A 24,767-nucleotide genomic window follows, 5' to 3' on the forward strand; every position below is an offset into this window, starting at 1 on the left:
CTCCTTCTTCGTCAGTTCCTCCTGACAAAGACAGCAAGACGCAAGATTCTTGGGGACGCAAGGTGTGCAACACAGCAGCTTCATCCCTAAAAGTCTCTAGTGCATCAGCCCTTCTGGGAAGGTACGATAGAGCCCTATGGGACTCCATGGAACGATTCAAAGAGAAATTGCCCAAGGAGGACCAGAAGGACTTTGAGGAGACAGTGACGGAGGGCTGTTTGGTGGCAAACCAAATGATTAGTTCATCAGCAGATAACGCCCTTCTAGCTGGACATAACTACTCACATGGAGTATGTGCGAGGAGATCCTCTTGGCTGCGTTTAACTGGGCTCAAGCCAGATGCCCAGCAGCGCATACTCAATCTGCCTTTTTCCGGATCTTCACTCTTCGGGGAGCATGCCGATCAGGAAATGGCCCGGATGAAGACCGAGTTAGACACAGTAAAGGCAGTAGGTCTGGAGAAACAGAAAGCACCGTTCAAACGACGCTTCAAGACCAACAAGAACCGGGGAGGCCAACAGAGGGTTCAAACCCCTCAATGGTCTCAAAACAAGCCGCAAGGAAAGCCACAATACAGAGGAGGAAGGTCAAGCAGAGGTAGAGGCGGACATAATCAATCCTCTACCACACCTAGAGGAGGCAAGGCCTGAGCAGTGGCTTCCTCTGTCGCCGTTACCCACTCCAGTGGGAGGAAGTGCTGCACAACATCTGGCAGAGTGGGTCAGCATCACGAAAGATCGGTGGGTGCTGAATATACTGCGCAATGGATATGCGCTACGTTTCAGGAAGAAACCACAACCGGCTCCTCCAAAAAAGTCTCGCTCGTACCATCTGGAGCTCCTCAAAAAGGAGGTGAGCGTCCTCTTAAAGAAAAACGCAATCGAAGTGGTACCCCTCTCCCAAAGGGGGAAAGGAGTGTACTCAAGATATTTCCTTGTTCCCAAAAAGGACCAAGAAGGCAAATTCAGACCAATTTTGGATCTTCGACTCCTCAACAAAGTGGTGGTCAAAGAGAAGTTTCGCATGTTGGCACTCCATCAAATATGTCCTCATCTACAGATCGGAGATTGGATGTGTTCGGTGGATTTACAAGACGCGTACTTCCACATTCCTATTACACCAGGTCATCGAAAGTACTTGAGGTTCCTGGTAGGGTCCAGGCATTACCAGTTCAAAGTGCTCCCTTTCGGACTCAAATCCGCACCAAGGGTCTTCACCAAGTGCATGGCAGTGGTAGCGGCGTGTCTACACAAAAAAGGTCTCTTTGTGTACCCATATCTAGACGACTGGCTCCTGAAGAGTCCGTCGCCTCGGCAAGCCACCAAAGACTGTCACCTGTGTCTCCAACAGCTACACAGGCTCGGCCTCCATGTAAACTCAGAAAAATCGATCCTGCAGCCCACACAAACTATCCACTATCTGGGAGCAGTTCTAGACACAAAGTTAGGAAGAGCGTTTCCTTCGCAAGAGAGACTTTCTTCCATGGGACAAAAATGCAAAAAGTTACTTCAGATTCCTCGTCCAAAGGTGCGAGACGTAGCGTCTCTGTTGGGCTCCATGGCGTCCTGCATCTTTCTAATACCGAACGCCAGGTTGAGAATGCGGCCTCTTCAAGAGTCGGTGGAGGATCAGTGGGACCAAGCGTCTGGAGATTGGGAGGATCGAATCATCCTGTCTCAAGCAGCGCTGACCTCAATACAGTGGTGGACTCGCCCTCGGAATGTCCTGCAGGGAGTCCCTTTTCAGCAACCTCTGCCTTCTCTGTCTGTGGTAACGGACGCATCTCTAGAAGGCTGGGGTGCTCACATGGGTCATCTTCAGATTCAGGGTCGCTGGTCGACCAACCTTCAGACATACCACATCAACATGCTGGAACTTCGAGCGGTTCATCTGGCGCTCAAGGCGTTCCTTCCAGCAATAACAACGGACAAAGTCCTGGTTCAGACGGACAACACTACAACTATGTTCTATCTGAACAAGCAGGGAGGAACTCGATCTCGCCCTCTGTCTCTGGAAGCCCAGGCGATCTGGCACTGGCTTCTGGCTCGGGGACTGTCGGTGGTGGCAGTACACCTTCCAGGCGAGTTAAACACAAAAGCAGACGCACTCAGCAGGCACTTCGAAGATCAGCCAGACTGGGTGCTAAACGACGAAGTGGTCGAAGAACTCTTCCGTTGCTGGGGTCGTCCAGACATAGACTTATTTGCAGACGACGAAAGTGCCAAATGCCACGCCTTCGCGTCCAGGTTCCACCGGCCAGGGACGCAAGGGAACGCTCTCCTGCTGGAGTGGACAGGAATGTTCGCTTATGCTTTTCCCCCTCTGGCACTGATTCCGAAGGTGGTGGCCAAGCTCATCAGATCGAGCATGGACATGATCCTAATTGCTCCGGATTGGCCGCGACAATGGTGGTATCCAGATCTGTTACATCTGTCGCGGTGTCCACACAGACGGCTGCCGTGCAAGCCAGACCTGCTGAGCAAAATGGACGGGAGGATCCTGCATCCCAACCTCCAGTCGCTGAACCTGACTGCATGGCTCCTGAGGTCTTGCAATATGGACACTTAAATCTGCCTCCGGAATGTATGAATATTTTAAGAGAGGCGAAGAGACCTTCCACAAGGACGTCTTATGCGTTCAAGTGGAAAAGATTTTTCATTTGGTGTAAGGACCATGGCTTTGATCCCACCAAAGGGCAAGAAGAGGTAGTCCTACCATACCTCCTATACTTAGCGACATCAGGGTTGAAATACGCTTCTATTAGGGTTCATCTATCTGCCATAGTAGCGTACAGAAAATCACCTACACAAACATCGTTTTTTCAGGTCCCGGTGGTGAAAGATTTCCTTCAGGGATTAAAGAAGGTCTATCCCCCTGTGAGAAATCCTTCTCCTCCCTGGGAGTTGAACCTGGTTCTCTCCAGACTGATGTCTACACCGTTTGAGCCTATACACAAGGCCTCCTTGCAGCATCTCACTTGGAAGGCGGCCTTCTTGGTGGCAATAACCTCTGCGCGCAGGGTTAGCGAGATTCAAGCACTCTGCACCAAGGAACCTTACACTGTGTTTCACCACAACAGAGTAGTAATGAGGGCTCACCCTTCTTTTCTTCCAAAAGTGGTATCGGATTTTCATATAAATCAAACGATTACCCTTCCTTCGTTCTTTCCTAATCCATCGACCCCAGCTGAGAGGTCGTTGCACTCGTTAGATCTTAAACGGGTGCTAAAGTTTTACCTAGAAAGAACAAAGGACACCAGAAAGACAGACCAACTCTTTGTCAATTATGGTGCAATGAGGTCCGGGTTTGCAGCAGCCAAAAGATCCATCTCCAGATGGATTGTCTCTTGTATCAAACTAGCATACCAGCTGGCTGGCAAACCTTTGTTGCAATCACCCAAAGCTCATTCCACTAGAGGGAAAGCAGCCACAATAGCTTTTTTGCATGACATTCCTATGTCAGAAATATGCAAGGCTGCGACATGGAAATCAGTCCATACCTTTACAAGGCATTATTGCCTAGAGTCTGATTCCAGAGCGGATTCTCAAGTAGGGCAAGCCTCCTTGAGAAACCTATTTGGGTAGAAAAAGGCCTATTTTTGGGCCTACGGATATAAATGTTATCTGTTAAATCCTTTGCCCGCAGGGATGAGGTGAGGCTCGCTACTCTATTCTAATGCTTATGACTATTGATGAGGATCCCCTGGAAGAGAAGGATTAGTTACTTACCTGTAATCCTAGTTCTCTTCCAGGGGTATCCTCATCAAAGTCATAAGCAACCCTCCCGCCTCCCCGGGCAAAGGACTTTGTTTATTTAATAGGAGATGTTTTTTAACCTGTTATTACCATGGTTTGGTTTTCAGTCTCCGAAAAGAACAACTGACCTAACTGTAACCCCTGAGGCATGATGGGAAGCTAGGGGCAGAGGTGCCTTAAAGGCACAGCGTCAGTTTTAGTGCATTCAGCTACAGGTTAGCTTTTCAGTCTTTTTAGACTGGGATTTTGCAATGCAGCCTGGGAGCTGTATATGCTTACAGTGTGTTATGAGAATTTCTACTGTTTTCTGTACATTAAAACAGTTTCTAAACAAGCATTGGTGTTGTTTCTCATGTTTCTAATACAGAATTCACTGTATTGTGGAAATTCTTCACTGCATATTCCAGCTCTATTGTTTATTTGGCTGCAATTGCTTATTTTTATATATATATATATTTATATATATGTCTATAATATATGTGGGGCACATATAATATATTGTTTCCGGGGTCCCGCGCATGGGCGGGAATATTCTAATGCTTATGACTTTGATGAGGATACCCCTGGAAGAGAACTAGGATTACAGGTAAGTAACTAATCCTTCCAGTGCGGTCACAAACTCGTATACCAAGACCAAGTTCACTTTCCTAGAACGCACGGCGTTGTTTGGAGGTCGGTTCGCTTCATAAGAATTTCCTTAAGTTGTTTCTTTCTTGCTTTCTTTCTTTCTCTTACTTTCTTTCTTTCTTGCTTTCTTAGCTTCTATTTTATCTTTCGATGTTTATAGTTCTTCCACACTTAATTGGGTTCTTTCATGACTCCGTTTTACTTTTCCGTTTTCTTTCTTTCTTTCTTTCCCTTACTGTGCATAACCTTTCCACTGCCACTCTTTTCTCGATTCACACATTACCTTTTCAACTTTCTTCCTTTGCCATTCTCACTTTCTACCTAGTTTCTTTAATTATGAATTGCTTTCTTCCTCTTTTTCTCCTGTTGTATCTCTCACTCTTTCTTCTGGTTTCTCTTTCTGGTTCTAATTACGCCCAGCAAGACCCATAACTGTATACATGGCTTGTTTTGGGGGATACTCACCTTGAGGGTCATGGGAAAACTGCTTTTGTCTAAGATCTATTTGCGAGTGTCTGTTAAGTTGGGGATGACAAATAATGAAGCTTGAGGGGACGTGGTTGCCAAGGCAGGAGGTGCACTTGCCTGCCGCTGGTTCTGTATATTTTTTAAATTGTGGTGTGATTGTGTGGGTACTACGAAAAGGAGAGGCGAGGCGTTTTAAGAGAGCAAACTGTGAACAGTGGGTGCTGCAGTCTGAGGATCCATGGACTGTTTAAGGAAGGCAGATGTCGGTGCCAAATCAGACCACCTTAACATTACACCTGGTGGAATGTTACGTGCTTGAGCAAGAGTGCCTCTGAGTCACCCCTGGTTAGGATTGACATCTCCTCCGTTTTCTTGTGATTAGAGGAACTGTTGAATGTCCTTTGTACCATGAAGGGGAACAGCAGCATGCTCTGTCTGTGATTGAATGGCAATGGAGGGTGTTCCTACAGTGGTTATTGGGTAGTGGAAAGTCCTCTCTGTTGTAAGTAGCGGTCAGTAGAAGACCCACTCGTTGTGACTGAAGGGAGCAGACTATAATCCCACTGTCACTACCAGATGGTGTCACCCACGTCTTCTATGCTGTGAATGGGGGCAGAGGAAGGTTTTTACTCTGTAAATGAAGGAAAGCAGAATGTGTTCACTCCGTGACACAGGGGACAGTGCAAAACCATCTCCCCTGTGATTAGGGGACAGGGAAATGTACTCTCACTGTGTCTGGAGGACAGAGGAAAACCTTGTCTACTCTTGATGGGGGAGAGTAGCAAGTTTTTCTACTGTGATCGGATGAGATGCGAATTAGCCTACACTGTGGGTACAGGCTATGGAATACTCTTACCACTGTGATTGAAGGATAGTGACATTTGCTGACAATCTGTCATGAGGCTAATGGAGACAAGTTACTTTGTGATCTGTGAGGCAAACACCTCCCTCACTGAATCACAGAGCACCATCTATTCCTCAGTCTCTTTCTCAATTTGTTGTGAGTGCTGTTCTCCCATGTTGTGTCTGATCTTGTTCTGTCAAGTGATAAATACCACTGCAAACCCCATGCAACGCAAGGGAAGAACGCAGATCAAACCAGATCACATATGTCTTGTCACGTACACATACTCTATTTTTGTGGGTTAGGACTCACAGCGCACTTGGGCAGCATTGTTACGTAGGCATAATTCCACAGGGGAACACCGCCGTCCAGATCCATGTTTAAGAGTTTGCTGAGTGCAGGAGTAAAGACAACTATGTTGAGTTGTCTAGATCCAAAATAGTACATAGGCTCACAAAAGGTGAACAAGCCCACAAAGTTGCATAGGCTCAAAAAGGCACATAGGCCCCCACAATGCATAGTTTGAAATGTTTATATTGCATAAAAGTAAAAACGTTCACATAAGAGTTCTGTGTGTGTGTGTGTGTGTCTCGCTGTGTGTGTGTGTGGCTCGCTGTTTGTGTGTGTGTGGCTCGCTGTGTGTTTGTGTGGCTCGCTGTGTGTGTGTGTGTGTGTGTGTGTGTGTGGCTCGCTGTGTGTGTGTGTGTGGCTCTCTAATGCTAACCTATTGCCATTGTAAATGACAATACCATTAATGTTTTTTTTTAAAATGAAAAAAAATGTCACGCGCAATGCCAATAGCTCTACCTTTAATAATGCCGAGACCATTGCATTGTACATGCTTGTTACTACCATGATCATCAATGCCTCTCTCGCCAAGGTGAGATCCCGTACAGCCTAGTGCTCCAGATTCTTAAAAAAACTCTTGGCTGACCCAGAAGACCTGAATAATAACAGACCAATCACAAATATTCCTACCCTGGCTAAACTACTTGAGAAATGTGTTCATGATCAACTGCACAAACACATTGAGCAATTCCAGCTCCTCGACCAATTCTAATCGGGCTTCCACACTGGCCACAGTACCGAAACGGCCATAACTCACATAGTGGACAACGCTCTCACTTTACTGGACCAGAATGAAGCCTGCCTACTAATTATTCTTGATCTCTCATCTGCATTCCACATGGTCAAACATGACAATCTTCTCCACCTCCTGGAATGCAGGATGGGGCTCTCAGGTTGGGTCCTTAAATGGTTTGCCTCTTTCCTCAACAATAGAACACAAAGAGTCAAATCCAATCAGACTCTATCCAACCCCAGTCCCTGCACGCTGGGTGTTCCACAAGGGTCCTCACTCTCCCCCCACGCTCTGTAACCTTTTCCCGGAACCACTGGCGGTAATTCTTAAAGCCTCCAACATCTAATATAACATGTACGCTGATGACACCCAACTGTACATGAAAATACCCCCCCCCGAAGACATCAATGCTCTCAACGGAACCCTGCTCAAAATCCTAAACTGGCTTACCTCCAACCTTCTCAAACTAAAAGCCCCCAAGACCGAATTCCTTCTCATTGCACCGGTTAGGCAAACCCCCACTGTTGTCAAATATCTCTCTAATCTCACCGCGCTCAATTGCACACCACACCTCATTGACTCCACGAAATCACTTGAAATTCTGCTTGATAAGAGCCTAAACATGCAAGAGCACATCCGAGCTTCTTACAAAGGCGCAAACTTCCAGCTGTGCATCCAAAGAAAACTCAAACCCTACCGTCCTCAAGAGAATTTCAAATCGGCAGGGCAAGCATTGGTCATATCTAGACTAGAATACGGAAGTGCTACTTTATTCGGACTGCTGAAACTCAGTGTAGCCTCCATCAGAGAGTCTCTAAATGCTGCAACAAGACTCGCCTCGGGTTCCAAAAAGACCAACCACATCTTGCCGGACCTGAAATCACTCAAATCGCTTCCTTTTGAAGCAAGGATCCAATTAAAGATTTCTTGTATGCCCATAGAGCTCTTCACTTTAATACTCCACTCTACCTGACAAACAAGCTGGAACTTTCTGGGGGCTCCCGGTCCACAAGAAGCACCCGCACCTTGCTGCTCAAGCCAAAGAAGTTCAATAAGCTTAAAACCTACAATCGTACATTCTCAGGCAGTGCCCCTGGAATCTGGAACTCCCTTCCAGTGGAAACAAGACTGATTCCATCCACATTTGCTTTTAAAAGGGAGGTGAAAGCTCTTCTAATGAACAATACGCTTATCTAGAAGTTTTGCTCCTTTTTTTCTCGAGACTGTTTAGCTATCTTAACTATTACATGTCATTTGTTGCGACCCAGTGTTGCTTGCCATAATGTCATTTTGTTCTTATGTATATTGCCCTCATTTTTCTTTCTACCCTAGCCTGCTCCCATTGTCCGCCGCTGTCATTTTTGCTCTTGCTGCACACTGTCCTACTTTTACCCTAATTTGTCTCCTTGAACTGTGCCCCTATGTCTTCTTCAAACTTATGTAAAGTGCTCTGAAACCCACTTGGGTCATGTTCGCGCTACATAACACTTATAAATAAATTCTAGTTGAAAGGCTACAGTAGGGATCAAATTGTTAAACTGCAGAGAAAGGCCCTAGTAATGAGATGTTGCAGAATCCTAACAATGTAGTAATTAAAAGTAAAAAGGTTTCTGCGAGGAATCAGTTCACCTATAGAGCAATAAGATATTTGCTGAAATGTAATAATGTTGAGTCAATTCAAAGGAAAATATGGAATGTCACATTTTCTATTTACAATATTTTGTCAACTTTTTGAAATTATGTCTAGACATGTGAATGTTTTTTAAGGGTACTGACAACTGCAACTTTTCTTAGTGCATTCAAAATTGTAAAAAGTAAAGATATTTATTACTGTTTAATGTTAAGCTAATGCTTCACCAAGAATGACTTGTTCTGCTTATGCTTTTTTTTTTAGTTTGGATAGAATAGTATTTACAATTCTGCAGATCACTTAATCAGCTATTGTCCAATTCTAAAAGTTGTCTCTGTGGCAGTCTATGCAACAGAGTAAGTGAAATGTTTGAGGTCATGAAATGCAAACATTTATACAAGTTAAGCAACCGGCAGGAAACTGAGTAATATATGTGGAACATTTGATGAGTATTGTGAGAAGTTGGCCTGATGTGCAGTGCTCACTATTCTAGTGATCACTATATATCAGTCCAAACAACCCTTATTGATGATTGGTTGTAAGTCAACCTTATAGACCAGCTATCCTAGTAGCATGGATACGAGCAGTCTAAGGCTAAGACTCTAGAGGGCGTGTTAAGCCAGCTGTTTTACCATCACATTACCCCTTGAACACCCAGTGAAAGGACACCACACAAGTTGTTATGAAAATAAACAGTGTATTTATTTATAACAAGACTACCCTGGCTCTTTATGAGACAGGGAGCTAAGCACACAACAAAACTCTTACGAAAATACTTAAGTTAGCACGTTATACACAAATGCCCGAGGGGCACGAAAAACCATATACTCTAAAAGTGGAATGCGAATTACTAGCAGGTAAGTAACAGTTCTAATAGGCTTTGGAATCGCTAGGACTGGACTAGGGAATCGTTAGATTACTACTAGGAGGCCCAGGGGACTCGGGTGCAGAGTGTGCACTCTCACGCGGGATGCGGGACAAAGTCTATGGAAACTAGAATTCACAAAGTTAGTGTTCACGGGCGAACCCGACCTGGTAGGGAGAAAACGACAGTGGATCCTGACCCTTGGATAGTGAGGCTATGCTGGGACACCGAAGTGCCGAAGTTACCTAGCCCAGGGGCTGCAGCTGCATAGGTCTGAAAAGACGTCGGGGATCTCGTTGCCGGACCAGGAGCCTGGAAGGAAGAAGTTGCTGGCAGGCGACCAGTGAAGAAAAGTTCGATGGATCCAAGCCTGGATCAAGGAAGAAGAAAACCTGAAAGCAGAGGGGACCAAGTTCTTGAATCACTAGCCAGTGATTAAGTGGGCACCAGGATGGCACCGGGCGAAGTCACCTCGACTAGGTGAGTGGGCGACGCTGGCTCTGCAGATCTCACGGACCAGGAGGCGTTGTCGGCGACCAGGATGGAGAGGCGAGCTGTCCCACGATGGATGAAGCTGTCGGCGTCGAAGTTACCCAGGATTGGGCAACAAGCCTTGGCTAATTCAAGCCCACGCGGTGGACTCAAAATGGCGTCTTGAGTGGACCAGGAGGGTCCGGGGTGCTCCTCTTTTGGAAGGGAGCAAGGGCCAGCCTGGAGCAACCAGACCAGCAGCCGAAATGTCGTCGGGCGTTGTTCAGAAGGCCACAAGCCAGCGGGCTAGTAGCCAAACAACGCGGTGAGCAGCAAAAAGCAGAAGGGCCCCACGCAGATCGTGGAGATGCTGGGAGGCTGCACTTCGGTGCTGGAGCTGCTCAGGGTCGGGGCTTCTCGGACCCCAAAGCACTCACCAGGAAATTACTCGGCGGGCTTGCTGGAAAGAAGTCGTGCAGTCTTGAAGATGGCCGGTCCCTCGGGGTCTCGTCACACCCACGAATCTCAGCGTGACTGATGATGCAGGTAGAGGTCAGAGGTGCCAGGGAAGCCGGTTCTCGTCGAGCTGGGCAGTCTTGATCCGGAGGAGAGACTTGCAGCAGACCGCAGTGTTCTTAAGATGGTGCCTGCGGATGCAGGGTGACTACTCCTTAGTCACAAGGGAGAAATCTTAGGAAGAAGTCTTGAGTTCCTTTCGTGGAAAGTAGTTTCAGGATTCAAAGATGATCTGATTTGGAAGGGGGCCAGTCTCTACCTTTATCCTGTAAAAAGGGGCTGGCACGCGACTAAGTCCTGCCCTATGGGTGGGACTAGGAGGGGGGTGGTTACACCCACTTCCTTGGCGGGCTTTTCCCCAGCACAGGGTCTGGAGTGGCCCTGGAACTGGTTCCAGCCAGCCTATGCACAGTGAGCACCGGGGTGCCACGTGCAGTCACCTTCCTCTAAAGCCCTGCCTACCTACAATACACAAAACCCTGTCTGGGACGGTGCTGGCACCGCCCCTGGCAGGAAACCCTTTGTCCTTATCTCCTGCTCTGGGAGGACTCCCAGCAGCAGGAGGGCAGACTTGTGTCTCGGTGGCAGCATCCATTTTGTGGATGCTAAGGCTCTGTCTGACTTTTAACCGGGTTATAGGTTACATGCATGTCGTGTCCCTCTAGAAGGGTGGAATGCTAACCCCGTCGCCCGAATTGGCGAGGGGTTAGTATTCCAATTCGTATGACACCTTACTCGACATGTTTTGATAAAGCGATACCAGAGTTGGCATTTAACCGCGAGGATTATAATGCACTTAAGAGTATATGGTATGCGATATCATGGAAACGGCTAAGGGATGGATCCCGAAAGCCGCAGACAGGCTCAGCTCATGCCAGAGCACCATCTCACACGATTCCAAGCACTCTGCCTTCAGGATTAAGGCCTGCCATAGGAGTGACTGATAGGAGATCTGTGTGTCCATTTTAGGGTTAGATATAGGTATACTATATCTAAAGCAAAGGGTGAGTACACCACCTTGCCCCAGCTGTCGTGCAGCCAGTTGTGTCAGTTTTAGTTAGTCAATCCAGGGGTGGCACAATACATGCTTCAGCCCCTGGGAGACTTCTGGGTGCACCTCAGCCCTGGGTACAGGGACTTGGAGAGGGCCCAGTGCCAATTCAGTACCTGAGTACAATTTGGATAGAGAGAACAGCTAGGCTGTGGGTCTGATTAGCAGGCCCACAGCCAGGGAAAGTCGTAAACCAGTGCAGCAAAAAGCAAAAATCTGGGTGATCATAGGATTGCAGACCCTACTCTCCTACATGACCCCCCCCCCCAAACTTTGGGACAATAAACTAACCTTGACCAGGTGAGTCTTCTTGCTCTAAGTGGAAATACCTGGAGAGCCCATCAGCATTGCTGTGATCAGTCCCAGGTCTATGCTCCACTGTAAAATCCATCCCCTGTAGGGAAATGGACCACCTAAGCAGTTTGGGGTTTTCACCCTTCATCTGATTTAGCCACAAGAGGGGCTTATGGTCTGTCTGAATGGTGAAGTGAGTGCCAAACAAGTAGGCCCTCAGCTTCTTCAGGGCCCAGACCACAGCAAAGGCCTCCCTCTCAATAGCTGACCAATTTTTCTCTCTGGGTGTCAACCTTCTACTAATGAAAGCAATAGGCTGATCATTACCATCAAAATTCAGTTGAGACAGAACAGCTCCCACACCCAACTCAGAAGCATCTGTTTGGACAATGAATGGCTTGGAGTAATCTGGACTCTTGAGGATAGGTGCTGTGCACATGGCCTGCTTTAGGTCATTGAATGCTTTCTGACAGCTTGCTGTCCACTGAACTTTCTTTGGCATCTTCTTGCTTGTCAGGTCATTAAGGGGGGTCACTATGGACCCATAATTTCTGACAAACTTCCTATAGTACCCAGTCAGGCCCAAGAAAGCTCGAACCTGAGTCTGGGTGATTGGAGGAGTCCAGTCCTTGATGGCCTGTATCTTACTCTCCAGTGGCTGAACCTGGCCTCCACCTACAAGGTGGCCCAGGTATACAACCTGTGTCTGCCCTATCTGGCACTTTGTGGCCTTGATAGTGAGGCCTGCCTTTTGCAGGGCCTCTAACACTTTCCTCAGGTGGACCAGGTGATCCTCCCAGGTGGAGCTAAAGACAGCAATATCGTCCAGATATGCTGCACAGAAGTCATCCAGCCCAGTGAGGACTTGATTCACCAACCTTTGGAAGGTGGCAGGTGCATTTTTCAGTCCAAAGGGCATTACCACAAATTGATAATGCCCTCCAGGGGTAGAAAATGCTGTCTTGGGTTTGGCTTCCTCAGCTAACCTGATTTGCCAATACCCAGCTGTCAAATCAAATGTGCTTAAGAAGTTGGCAGAAGCCAATCTATCTATAAGCTCATCTGCTCTTGGTATTGGGTGGGCATCAGTCTTAGTGACTGCATTGAGGCCTCTGTAGTCTACGCAAAACCTCATCTCTCTCTTACCACCATGGGTGTGAGGCTTTGGCACTAGAACTACTGGGCTAGCCCAAGGGCTATCTGAGGGCTCAATGACTCCCAGTTCCAACATTTTCTGCACTTCAGTTTTGATGCAGTCTCTAACATGATCAGGCTGTCTGTAGATTTTACTCTTGACAGGCAGACTGTCTCCAGTGTCAACATCATGGGTACACCAATCAGTTTGGCTGGGTGTCAGAGAGAACATATGTCTGAAGGATTGCAGAACTTGCCTGCAATCCTGTTGCTGATGTTCAGTGAGGCTGCCACAAAAGACAACACCATCAACTGACCCATCATCAGGATTCTGAGTGAGCAGGTCTGGGAGAGGGTCACTCTCTTCCTCCTGTCCCTCATCTGTGGCCATGAGCAAGCTCATGTCCTTCCTGTCAACATATGCCTTGAGCCTGTTAACATGGAGCACTCTGAGAGGGCTCCTGGGAGTTCCAAGGTCCACCAAGTAGGTAACCTCTCCCTTTTGCTCAATGATGGTGTGGGGCCCAGACCATTTGTCTTTCAGAGCTGCTGGGGCCACTGGCTCCAGCACCCACACCTTCTGTCCTGGCTGGTATACAGTCAGTACAGCCTTTTGGTCATGCCAAGCTTTTTGAAGTTCTTGGCTGGCCTCCAGGTTTTTAGATGCCTTCTCCATATACTCAGCCATCCTGGAGCGGAGACCAAGTACATAGTCCACTATGTTGGTTGCAGGCTTTTTGAGAGGTCTCTCCCATCCTTCCTTCACCAAACACAGGGGTCCTCTTACAGGATGCCCATACAGAAGCTCAAAAGGGCTGTAGCCAACCCCCTTCTGTGGGACCTCTCTGTAAGCAAACAAGAGGCAGGGGATCAGGACATCCCATCTTCTCCTAAGAGGTTCAGGTAGTCCATGAATCATCCCTTTCAGGGTCCTGTTGAATCTCTCAACAAGCCCATTGCATTGTGGATGATAGGGTGTGGTGAACTTGTAGTTCACACCACACTCTTTCCACATGGCAGTCAGATATCCTGACATGAAGTTTGTACCTCTGTCAGAAACGACCTCCTTAGGGAAACCCACTCTGGAGAACACTCCAACTAGGGCTCTTGCCACTACAGGGGCTGTAGTGGTCCTAAGGGGAATAGCCTCAGGATACCTGGTGGCATGGTCCACCACCACCAGTATAAACTTGTGTCCTGATGCTGTCTGGGGTTCCATTGGACCAACAATGTCAATCCCCACTCTTTCAAAGGGAACCCCCACCACAGGTAGTGGTATGAGGGGGGCCTTTGTTGTGCCACCTGACTTACCACTGGCTTGGCAAGTGACACATGAGCGACAAAACTCCTTGGTATTCTCATTCATATGGGGCCAGTGAAAGTGTGAGACAAGCCTGTCCCAAGTCTTTGTCTGACCTAAATGACCTGCAAGGGGAATCTCATGGGCCAAGGTGAGAAGGAAACCTCTCAGAGACAAGGGGATGACCAGCCTCCTGGTTGCACCAGGCTTGGGGTCTCTTGACTCAGAGTACAGGAGTCCATCTTCCCAGTATACCCTGTGGGCACCTGTGGCATTCCCTGCAGCCTCAGCAGCAGCCTGCTGTCTGAGGGGTTCAAGGGAAGGGCAGCTCAACTGTTCCTTCCCCAGGTCTGCTCTGGAGGGTCCCCCTGAGCCCAGAAACTCAACTTGATCAAGTTCAAGCTCTTTAGGCTCAGTTTCCCTCAGCTCTTCTAGATCAGCCTCCTCAGAGACTTGATCCTCAACCTGGGGCAAGGGGGAAGGCAAAGCCTTACCCTTACTGCTCTTCTTCTTGGAAGGTGTCTGGTCCATAATTTCAGGATCCAGCACCTGTTCAGTGGGGCATCTTCTGGCCTGTGACCTAGTCACAGCAAGCACATGTGCTGGCAAGCCTAACATCTCCATGTGAGTCCTCTGCTCCACTTCTGACCATTGTGATGACTCCAAATCATTGCCCAACAAACAATCAACTGGGAGGTCTGAACTGACTACAACTTTCTTTTGTCCCTTCACTCCACCCCAGGAGAAAGCCACAATTGCCACACTATGACTAGTAGTGACATTGCTGGCATTGGTCACCAGGAAATCAGTACCTGGCATGATCTGTCCAGGGTCCACAAAGTTAGGTGTCACCATGGTGACACTGGCACAAGTGTCCCTATAGGCCTGAGCCATTTTGCCATTAATCAAAGGTGTCTGCCTGTATTTGCCCAAAGTATTGGGACTTATTTCAGGGGACATATCCACATCCCCTGTACAGACAAGGACAGCCTGAGTGAGTGTGCCAACTAGGTTGTCAGACCCCTCAGTACCCAAGGTTAACCCAACTAATGCCTTGGGAGGTACACTACCACTACTGACTGTACTAGGGGGTGCAGTTGCCTTAGGGGCTGTAGTGGCAGGAGTTTGTCCTCCTCTTTTGGTGCACTCACTAAACCAGTGAGATTTACTTTTACAGTACTGGCACCACCTTTTTGACTGGCCTTCTTGAGTCTTCTTCTTCTGGGAAGCCTGACCCCCACCCTCTTTGGTTTGTTGGGGACCTGGTGAAGACTTCTGGTCATTTTGCTCATTCTTAACATTACCCTTCTGGTCTGCTTTCTTCTGACCACCCTGGTTCTGGTTCTGGTTCTGGTTCTGCTTGATCCTTGTCCTGACCCATTTGTCTGCCTTCTTTCCCAATTCTTGGGGAGAGGTCAGATCTGAATCAACAAGGTGCTGGTGCAGCAACTGGTTCTGACAATTGTTTAAAATTTGTTCTCTCATCATTAGATTATACAATCCTGTGTAATCTGTAACCTTGCTACCCAGCAACCAGCCCTCCAAAGCCTTAGTGGCACAATCCACAAAGTCAGACCAGTCCTGAGACTGAGTTTTCTGGGTATCTCTGAACAGCAACCTGTACTGCTCAGTGGTTAAACCAAACCCATCAACCAGTGTATTCTTCAGGACCTGGTAATTGTTAGCATCCTCTACTCTTGTAGTGAGGAGCTTATCTCTACCTTTACCATCAAAGGAGAGCCACAGTATAGCTGCCCACTGACTCTGGGGAATGCACTGCACAGTGCAGGCCCTCTCCAGAGCAGCCATCCATTTCTGGATATCATCCCCTTGCTTAAAGGGGGGCACTATTTTAGTCAGGTGTTTAGTATCTAAACCCTTCTCTCTATCTCTTGGGAGATTGCTGCCACCAGTGGGTGCTAACCCACTTATCTGCTGCTCTCTAGCAAAGGCAAGCTTCTCTTTGGCCAGGGCAAGTTCTTCCCTTTCAATCCTCAGTTCAGCTTGTCTCATCCTAGCTTCATGCTCCCTTCTCTGAGGGGAAGTGAATCTCCTCTGTGGAGGATTCCTTCTCCCCTGAGAAGAGGCATTAGAGTGCAGAGATCTATTGGAGTCCCTAGAAAGAGATCTATCTCTCCTAACTCCAAGGTTAGGCCCACTTCGGGTTAGTACTGGGGGTCCCCCAGATCCTAGCCCAAGTAAGTCTAAGTTGGTCCTAGTTAGCCTTCTGACTACCTCAAGACCTTTGTCTACCTCATCCCCAGAGAGTTCCTCCTGATCCCCCTCCTCAACTGCTGAATCAGTGTTGGGGAGGTCTGGATCCCCAGAGGTTCCCTCTAAGGCTGGCATGTTCTCATGTAACTGGGAAAGCTTTCTGGCATCATATGTCTCTAAGAGACCTATCAGAAAGGGAGTGGTGGGGTTAGACCCCTGCTTCAGTTTCCTGGAGACACAGATTTGTCTCATCTCCTGGAAACTGAGAGCTGCATATCTTGAAGTGACCTGTGGAGGGTCAACACTGACCAGGGGAGTCTCAGCAGAGTCCCCCTGAGTCGACATGCTTTTCTAGTGAGGTGTAAGTGGTGCACTTACCTACACTATATGTTTGCCTACTGATCCCTTGCTAGAGTTGTAGTTTAGGGTGTGCTAGGCCCTAGGAGCTACAACAGCTGGTTCAGTAGAACTCAGAGTATTCTAAGCTAAGTTATATGTACCTTTAGTACTTATGTGATCTTTCACAAGATATTCTTAGGGCATGTGTGGTAAAACAACAGCAAGCTCAAATCCCAACCGCTGCTCACCAATGTGAGAAGTTGGCCTGATGTGCAGTGCTCACTATTCTAGTGATCACTATATATCAGTCCAAACAACCCTTATTGATGATTGGTTGTAAGTCAACCTTATAGACCAGCTATCCTAGTAGCATGGATACGAGCAGTCTAAGGCTAAGACTCTAGAGGGCGTGTTAAGCCAGCTGTTTTACCATCACATTACCCCTTGAACACCCAGTGAAAGGACACCACACAAGTTGTTATGAAAATAAACAGTGTATTTATTTATAACAAGACTACCCTGGCTCTTTATGAGACAGGGAGCTAAGCACACAACAAAACTCTTACGAAAATACTTAAGTTAGCACGTTATACACAAATGCCCGAGGGGCACGAAAAACCATATACTCTAAAAGTGGAATGCGAATTACTAGCAGGTAAGTAACAGTTCTAATAGGCTTTGGAATCGCTAGGACTGGACTAGGGAATCGTTAGATTACTACTAGGAGGCCCAGGGGACTCGGGTGCAGAGTGTGCACTCTCACGCGGGATGCGGGACAAAGTCTATGGAAACTAGAATTCACAAAGTTAGTGTTCACGGGCGAACCCGACCTGGTAGGGAGAAAACGACAGTGGATCCTGACCCTTGGATAGTGAGGCTATGCTGGGACACCGAAGTGCCGAAGTTACCTAGCCCAGGGGCTGCAGCTGCATAGGTCTGAAAAGACGTCGGGGATCTCGTTGCCGGACCAGGAGCCTGGAAGGAAGAAGTTGCTGGCAGGCGACCAGTGAAGAAAAGTTCGATGGATCCAAGCCTGGATCAAGGAAGAAGAAAACCTGAAAGCAGAGGGGACCAAGTTCTTGAATCACTAGCCAGTGATTAAGTGGGCACCAGGATGGCACCGGGCGAAGTCACCTCGACTAGGTGAGTGGGCGACGCTGGCTCTGCAGATCTCACGGACCAGGAGGCGTTGTCGGCGACCAGGATGGAGAGGCGAGCTGTCCCACGATGGATGAAGCTGTCGGCGTCGAAGTTACCCAGGATTGGGCAACAAGCCTTGGCTAATTCAAGCCCACGCGGTGGACTCAAAATGGCGTCTTGAGTGGACCAGGAGGGTCCGGGGTGCTCCTCTTTTGGAAGGGAGCAAGGGCCAGCCTGGAGCAACCAGACCAGCAGCCGAAATGTCGTCGGGCGTCGTTCAGAAGGCCACAAGCCAGCGGGCTAGTAGCCAAACAACGCGGTGAGCAGCAAAAAGCAGAAGGGCCCCACGCAGATCGTGGAGATGCTGGGAGGCTGCACTTCGGTGCTGGAGCTGCTCAGGGTCGGGGCTTCTCGGACCCCAAAGCACTCACCAGGAAATTACTCGGCGGGCTTGCTGGAAAGAAGTCGTGCAGTCTTGAAGATGGCCGGTCCCTCGAGGTCTCGTCACACCCACGAATCTCAGCGTGACTGATGATGCAGGTAGAGGTCAGAGGTGCCAGGGAAGCCGGTTCTCGTCGAGCTGGGCAGTCTTGATCCGGAGGAGAGACTTGCAGCAGACCGCAGTGTTCTTAAGATGGTGCCTGCGGATGCAGGGTGACTACTCCTTAGTCACAAGGGAGAAATCTTAGGAAGAAGTCTTGAGTTCCTTTCGTGGAAAGTAGTTTCAGGATTCAAAGATGATCTGATTTGGAAGGGGGCCAGTCTCTACCTTTATCCTGTAAAAAGGGGCTGGCACGCGACTAAGTCCTGCCCTATGGGTGGGACTAGGAGGGGGGTGGTTACACCCACTTCCTTGGCGGGCTTTTCCCCAGCACAGGGTCTGGAGTGGCCCTGGAACTGGTTCCAGCCAGCCTATGCACAGTGAGCACCGGGGTGCCACGTGCAGTCACCTTCCTCTAAAGCCCTGCCTACCTACAATACACAAAACCCTGTCTGGGACGGTGCTGGCACCGCCCCTGGCAGGAAACCCTTTGTCCTTATCTCCTGCTCTGGGAGGACTCCCAGCAGCAGGAGGGCAGACTTGTGTCTCGGTGGCAGCATCCATTTTGTGGATGCTAAGGCTCTGTCTGACTTTTAACCGGGTTATAGGTTACATGCATGTCGTGTCCCTCTAGAAGGGTGGAATGCTAACCCCGTCGCCAGAATTGGCGAGGGGTTAGTATTCCAATTCGTATGACACCTTACTCGACATGTTTTGATAAAGCGATACCAGAGTTGGCATTTAACCGCGAGGATTATAATGCACTTAAGAGTATATGGTATGCGATATCATGGAAACGGCTAAGGGATGGATCCCGAAAGCCGCAGACAGGCTCAGCTCATGCCAGAGCACCATCTCACACGATTCCAAGCACTCTGCCTTCAGGATTGTTAAGGCCTGCCATAGGAGTGACTGATAGGAGATCTGTGTGTCCATTTTAGGGTTAGATATAGGTATACTATATCTAAAGCAAAGGGTGAGTACACCACCTTGCCCCAGCTGTCGTGCAGCCAGTTGTGTCAGTTTTAGTTAGTCAATCCAGGGGTGGCACAATACATGCTTCAGCCCCTGGGAGACTTCTGGGTGCACCTCAGCCCTGGGTACAGGGACTTGGAGAGGGCCCAGTGCCAATTCAGTACCTGAGTACAATTTGGATAGAGAGAACAGCTAGGCTGTGGGTCTGATTAGCAGGCCCACAGCCAGGGAAAGTCGTAAACCAGTGCAGCAAAAAGCAAAAATCTGGGTGATCATAGGATTGCAGACCCTACTCTCCTACAAGTATACATCACGGAAAGCAGTGGATTGAGAGTGTAACCGTTTTATAGGTTTAGTATTTCTTATGATAAACTTTTAATGTAAACAAAATAGCAAGATATTGACTTTGTAACTGGAGATTTATATTCGAATTAAATCCACCCAGAAATATTAATTTGTTTGTATAATAGAAAAACCGAATGAAAAATATATATAAACAAGTATTGGGTCCAATTATAATTTTTGGCAAAAGGTCTAAACTTGACGTTTCCTATTGGAGTGAATGTAGGGTATCTTGATTCATTGCATTTCAAAATAACGTCACAATTTCATTTGACAAAATTCAACAGGTTATCAATTGTGCATGATTGTTTACCAAATTTAAAACAAAAAATAGTGTATAATTAATTTATTATAAAAGGTTCTGTTGCTGTCTAAAGACCACAATTAAGGCCCATTCATTTCCATAGAATCACGGAGTCATTTTAATTAGGACTTTTTCCATTTTAGGTGCACCAGGGACCTGTCCCTCTGTCCTATACAGTTACTACAGTAACAACCCAAGGCTTTCCCCTGCACACAGGCCAACATATTGCAGGGTGCAACGCACAGCAACTACCAGCATGCTCAGTGATGTTCAGCGGACAGCATTACCCCCTCTGCTGCTTGCCACCACCGGTAAGTGCTAATAATGCTACCATGCCTTCTGTAAGCGCTTGGAACACCAGTAAGGATGCAGCTAATCAATATTTAATTTGTATGAATGCATGACATTTGAGTTATGTGAATCGGTACGTTAAGCGAAAAGTGAAGAATTGTTCTTGACAAATGTTCTTTTGAATCACAGTCCGCTTTCAGTATCTGTTGTCAAGTGTTTGCTATATGTATTTTAATGCCCCAGCCTAGTAATGTAGTGGCACTTTGACTGCAGCTGGAGAGGGCATCAATTGGACACAAAGGTGTGATTATGTTTTAGGGGGACTGGGGTATACTTTGAGGGGTGAAGGTGATATGGTGTTCCAGACACAAGGGCAAAATGGGTGAATTAAGGACTGGTCCAGTCAGTTTACATTGTGGTACGGTATTGTGTGTCTCATCTCACTTCATCTTTTTTTTTCTTTCTAGTTGATCCAGGCATGCACTATGCAACAACTTCCCATTTCCTACCAGGCCTTTCCTCCGCTCATCTCCAATGAGCACTACATCCTGCACCCGCCACCCCCTCCTCACCAGCAGCCTCACATGGCAGCACTCGGCCAGTTTGTGCCCCTGCAGCCTCAGCACCCACGCATGGTAAGTGTGGCTTTGTCGTTTCATTGTTGACCTTGAATTAAAGATAATTACAGATGAAGAGGTCTGTATCGAGAATTTCATTTGCCAAGTTGATGGAACAAAAGTGTACTGAACTTATCCAACCCTTTATTCCCATTGAAAAAGCAGCGTTTCATGCTGTCTTATTGAGGAGGTTACTTGCACATTAATTAACCCATTCCCAGTCATTTGTATGTATTTAAACCTTGGCTACAGGTCTTCCCTATTTGGGGACCACATCAAAGAATAACCCATTCTTGTCCTCGAGACATTTGTATGTCCTCAAGCACCAAAGAGTTAAGTAATGCGTGTTTGGGTCTAGCACGTGTTTTCTATGGAGGGAGCTCTACATTCTGTCACTCTGCGAGGTGTTCCTGCTTTTGATGTTAGACTGGCCATTCCCAGAAATTGAATTTCTCAACTGGTCAGAATAAGAGGTATTATTTGTGCAGATGAGCACATCGCCCTTATTTTCTGCTGATTATTATCCTTCATGATCACACTTTTTTCTCTTCCCTCTCATTTTCTTACTTTTTACCATGTTGTGGTGGCCTTCTTTGATCTCAACTCCATTTCCCTTCCTACATATTACTGTCTTGTGCCCCTTCCACGTTTGTGTCACCTACTTTCTCATTCTGCATTTCACATTCCTCCCCTTATTCTTTGTCCTTCTGCCTTTCCTCTTGCCCCTGCCTTTCCACTACTTTGCTTCTTCTCACTCAACCTTGCCTTTCTGATTCTCGTCTCTTCCTGATTCTTGCCTCCTGTGCCCTCTTGCCACCTACTTCACGATTCTTCTTCCGTTGCCTCGTCCTCTGATGTAACACCTTTCTTCTCTTTCCTTTTGTATTTGCCCTCCTGACTCTCGTCTCCCCTTACCATTCTGCCTCTACTCCTGCTTTCCCATTGTTCTCCTGCCTGTCACCTACCTCTCAACCTACAGTCTTATGCCTCCTTGCCCTTTTTGCCTCATCTTGACCCTTCTCCCTTTTTCTTCTTATATGCTTCTTATGTATCTTGCCTCACCATGTCCCTTTCTCTCTTTTACCCTGGCCCGGTCCTATTTTGCTTTTTGCCTCACCCTCGACTCCTTCTGCCTGACCACCTCATGCCTTGTCCTCGTGCCTTTTGCCTTGCCTGCCTGTGGCCTCGCCCTCTGCCTGGCCTGCCTGTGGCCTCGCCCTCTGCCTGGCCTGCCTGTGGCCTCGCCCTCTGCCTGGCCTGCCTGTGGCCTCGCCCTCTGCCTGGCCTGCCTGTGGCCTCGCCCTCTGCCTGGCCTGCCTGTGGCCTCGCCCTCTGCCTGGCCTGCCTGTGGCCTCGCCCTCTGCCTGGCCTGCCTGTGGCCTCGCCCTCTGCCTGGCCTGCCTGTGGCCTCGCCCTCTGCCTGGCCTGCCTGTGGCCTCGCCCTCTGCCTGGCCTGCCTGTGGCCTCGCCCTCTGCCCGGCCTGCCTGTGGCCTCGCCCTCTGCCTGGCCTGCCTGTGGCCTCGCCTTGGGCCACCACCCTCCTTTTCACTTTGCCCTCTATCTCCCATTATGGTTTATCTTCTGGGGATGGTTTGGGGGGGGGGACGGGGTGTTTGGTCCTTTCCTTACACTAATTTCTTTACCCCCATGGGCTCAGTTTCTATCCCTATCCCATATACTGTCCTTTTTCTGCTCTCCCCCCCAGCCTCTCCAAAGGATAGAAAACGACGTTGATCTGCGAGGGGAACAGCATCCGATTGGAGGTTTCTCATACACTGCTTCCCACCATGCTCCGGCAATGTCCTCCTCAGTCCCACTACATTATCTCTCCCATGATCCCTTGCACCAAGAGCTGGCCTTAGGAGTGGTAAGTCCTGTCTTGCAGTTCTTCCTTCTTTTTGTTTTATTTTCTGAATAATTGCTTTGCACTGCATAAAATTAAAGATATGCATGTTCAGCTGGGCCGCAACACGCCATTCTCCAGTATTGTATCTTTCATGGATTCAGTCATCGAGGTGGAAGTCCAACGGTACATTCGAAAGCAGCAGGAGAAGCATGGATAGCTTGCAACCGTAAAAATACATTGACTTTTGTAGCTTAGCTAAATCTTTAAAAGAAAAAAACCAAACTCCAGCCAATTAGGCAATAGCACCCATGGAACGCTCCTAGCAGAGGCATCGTCCCTCAGATTTTCTACCGCACACCGTGTGGCAGGGAGTCTGCCTGAGCTCTGCTCAGTTACTACAGCTTAAACTTATATTTGATATTTCCTAATCACTTCTCCGGCTTCAAGATGTCAAACTTTCAATAAGGTACTTTTTAGATCGTGTGGGTCCAGTGAAAAGAAAAGGCTACATTCAGAAGATCCCCATAAGCAATGTATATATTACCTTTATCCTACCCACAAGGTAAAAGACTGCAAATATTGTAGATCTTTTTCCTCAAAAACTCTTGGACAGAGAGGGAAGGCTTTTACTGTGGCTTCAGAAATTGAAGACAAAAACTGCTGTCGTCTCTGAGGAAGAAAACCATAAGGATTCTATCTCCTCATATGAAATGCCCAGGAAAAGAGAAAGGTCACACGGGTCACCAAGGGGCACTAGAAAGCCTTAAAAAAAAGACCATCATGGATCTTCAACAGGCTCCTCACACAGAGAAAGACTAGCATCTGCTTCCTCTGAGGCAAATCTAAATCCTCTGCTCCATCCGCAGCCTTGGCTTTGAAGCCCGCAAAATCCTCCTCATTCACAGACGACGGTAACCCAGTTAAAATGATCATAGTCGATGAAGACCAAGACTATGACAACCCAGTCATCTACTTCCTCATCGATGTTGACTACGACCACCTCGTCGATGAAGACGAAGCCCACACTGTCAACGCCCATTTCACCTCCATCAACAAGGTGTCCTGAAGGAAAACAGTTCTTCATCGGCGACGAAAAGAAGCCTCCAATGCTGGCTTTCTCTCCGGATTTTACCTCATCGATGCTACCATCATCGACCCTGCCGGTGAGACACCAACCTGCACAAGATGATCTGAGCCCATAGCACACCTCCCCTATTAAAGTGTCTCCTTACCACCTAGCCACTTGTTAGACTTGGGGGTGTCTGATGACGACAAGGATGGTTCTTTTGTAGTGGCCCATTGGCGGAGCTCCATGTTAAGTACCAAGAGGAGGAGAATGATGAATACTATCCTTAAATATATAAATTCTGCCATTCTAAGGCTGAATGTCCTTTAAAAGGAGAAGCTAAGGCACACTCAACCAGGGCTATCCCTAAAATTGCGGCCCTGTTTGCTGGAGTGCCTAATGAGAGTACATGCCATGCTGCAATATGGAAAAACAGCATACGTTTATCCAACACTGTTACCTGGATTCAGCCCGTGGGGCAAGCGGTGCTTTGGCATCTTTTCCAATAAGGTGAGCCTTCTATCATAAAATTAGTATATTTGTATCTGCTGTCCACTATTGGGATATATAACATGATTGTATATTATGTTTTGTCTCCCTGCTAACTATTCTGATTCAAGCATGTGAATCTATTAAAGGTCCTGTAATAGAAAACAAATGTGTTACCTGTAACTCTCGTTCTCCAGTATTGGTATCTTTCATAGATTCACATGCAACCCAACCTCCTCCACTTAGAGGCTCTCCTTCTTGGCAGGTGGTGAATATTCGCACGAGCGCTTGAAAACCTGAGGGAAGATGCCTCTGCTGAGTGTGTTCTATGGGTGCTATCACCTGAATGGCTGGAGTTTGGTACTTTTCTTTTAAAAATATGGATAAGCTACAAAAATCAATGTCTTTTTTTCTGTTGTAAGCTATCTATGCTATTCCTATTGCTTTTGAATGTACGATGGGACTTCCACCTCAACGACTGGGATGAGTCCAGCATGTAAATCTATGAAAGATACCAATACTGGAGAACGAGCATTACAGGTAAGCAACAAGTTCTTTTCTATAGC

General features: G+C 47.7%; 1 protein-coding gene across 4 annotated transcripts in view; it reads left to right on the top strand.

Annotated features, from left to right (window-relative positions):
- Window positions 1–24,767, top strand: part of RNF44 (ring finger protein 44) — a 318,385-nt gene that overhangs the window by 115,058 nt on the left and 178,560 nt on the right. For all 4 annotated transcript variants that reach the window (XM_078652807.1, XM_078652808.1, XM_078652809.1 and 1 more), the window contains 3 exons: window positions 20,035–20,202; window positions 20,650–20,817; window positions 22,506–22,667. In XM_078652807.1, the coding sequence (XP_078508933.1) occupies window positions 20,035–20,202; window positions 20,650–20,817; window positions 22,506–22,667 (498 nt within the window). The remainder of the gene's footprint in view (window positions 1–20,034; window positions 20,203–20,649; window positions 20,818–22,505; window positions 22,668–24,767) is intronic.

The sequence above is a fragment of the Lissotriton helveticus genome, chromosome 7 (genome assembly GCF_964261635.1).
Source record: "Lissotriton helveticus chromosome 7, aLisHel1.1, whole genome shotgun sequence".
Taxonomy (NCBI): Eukaryota; Metazoa; Chordata; class Amphibia; order Caudata; family Salamandridae; genus Lissotriton; species Lissotriton helveticus.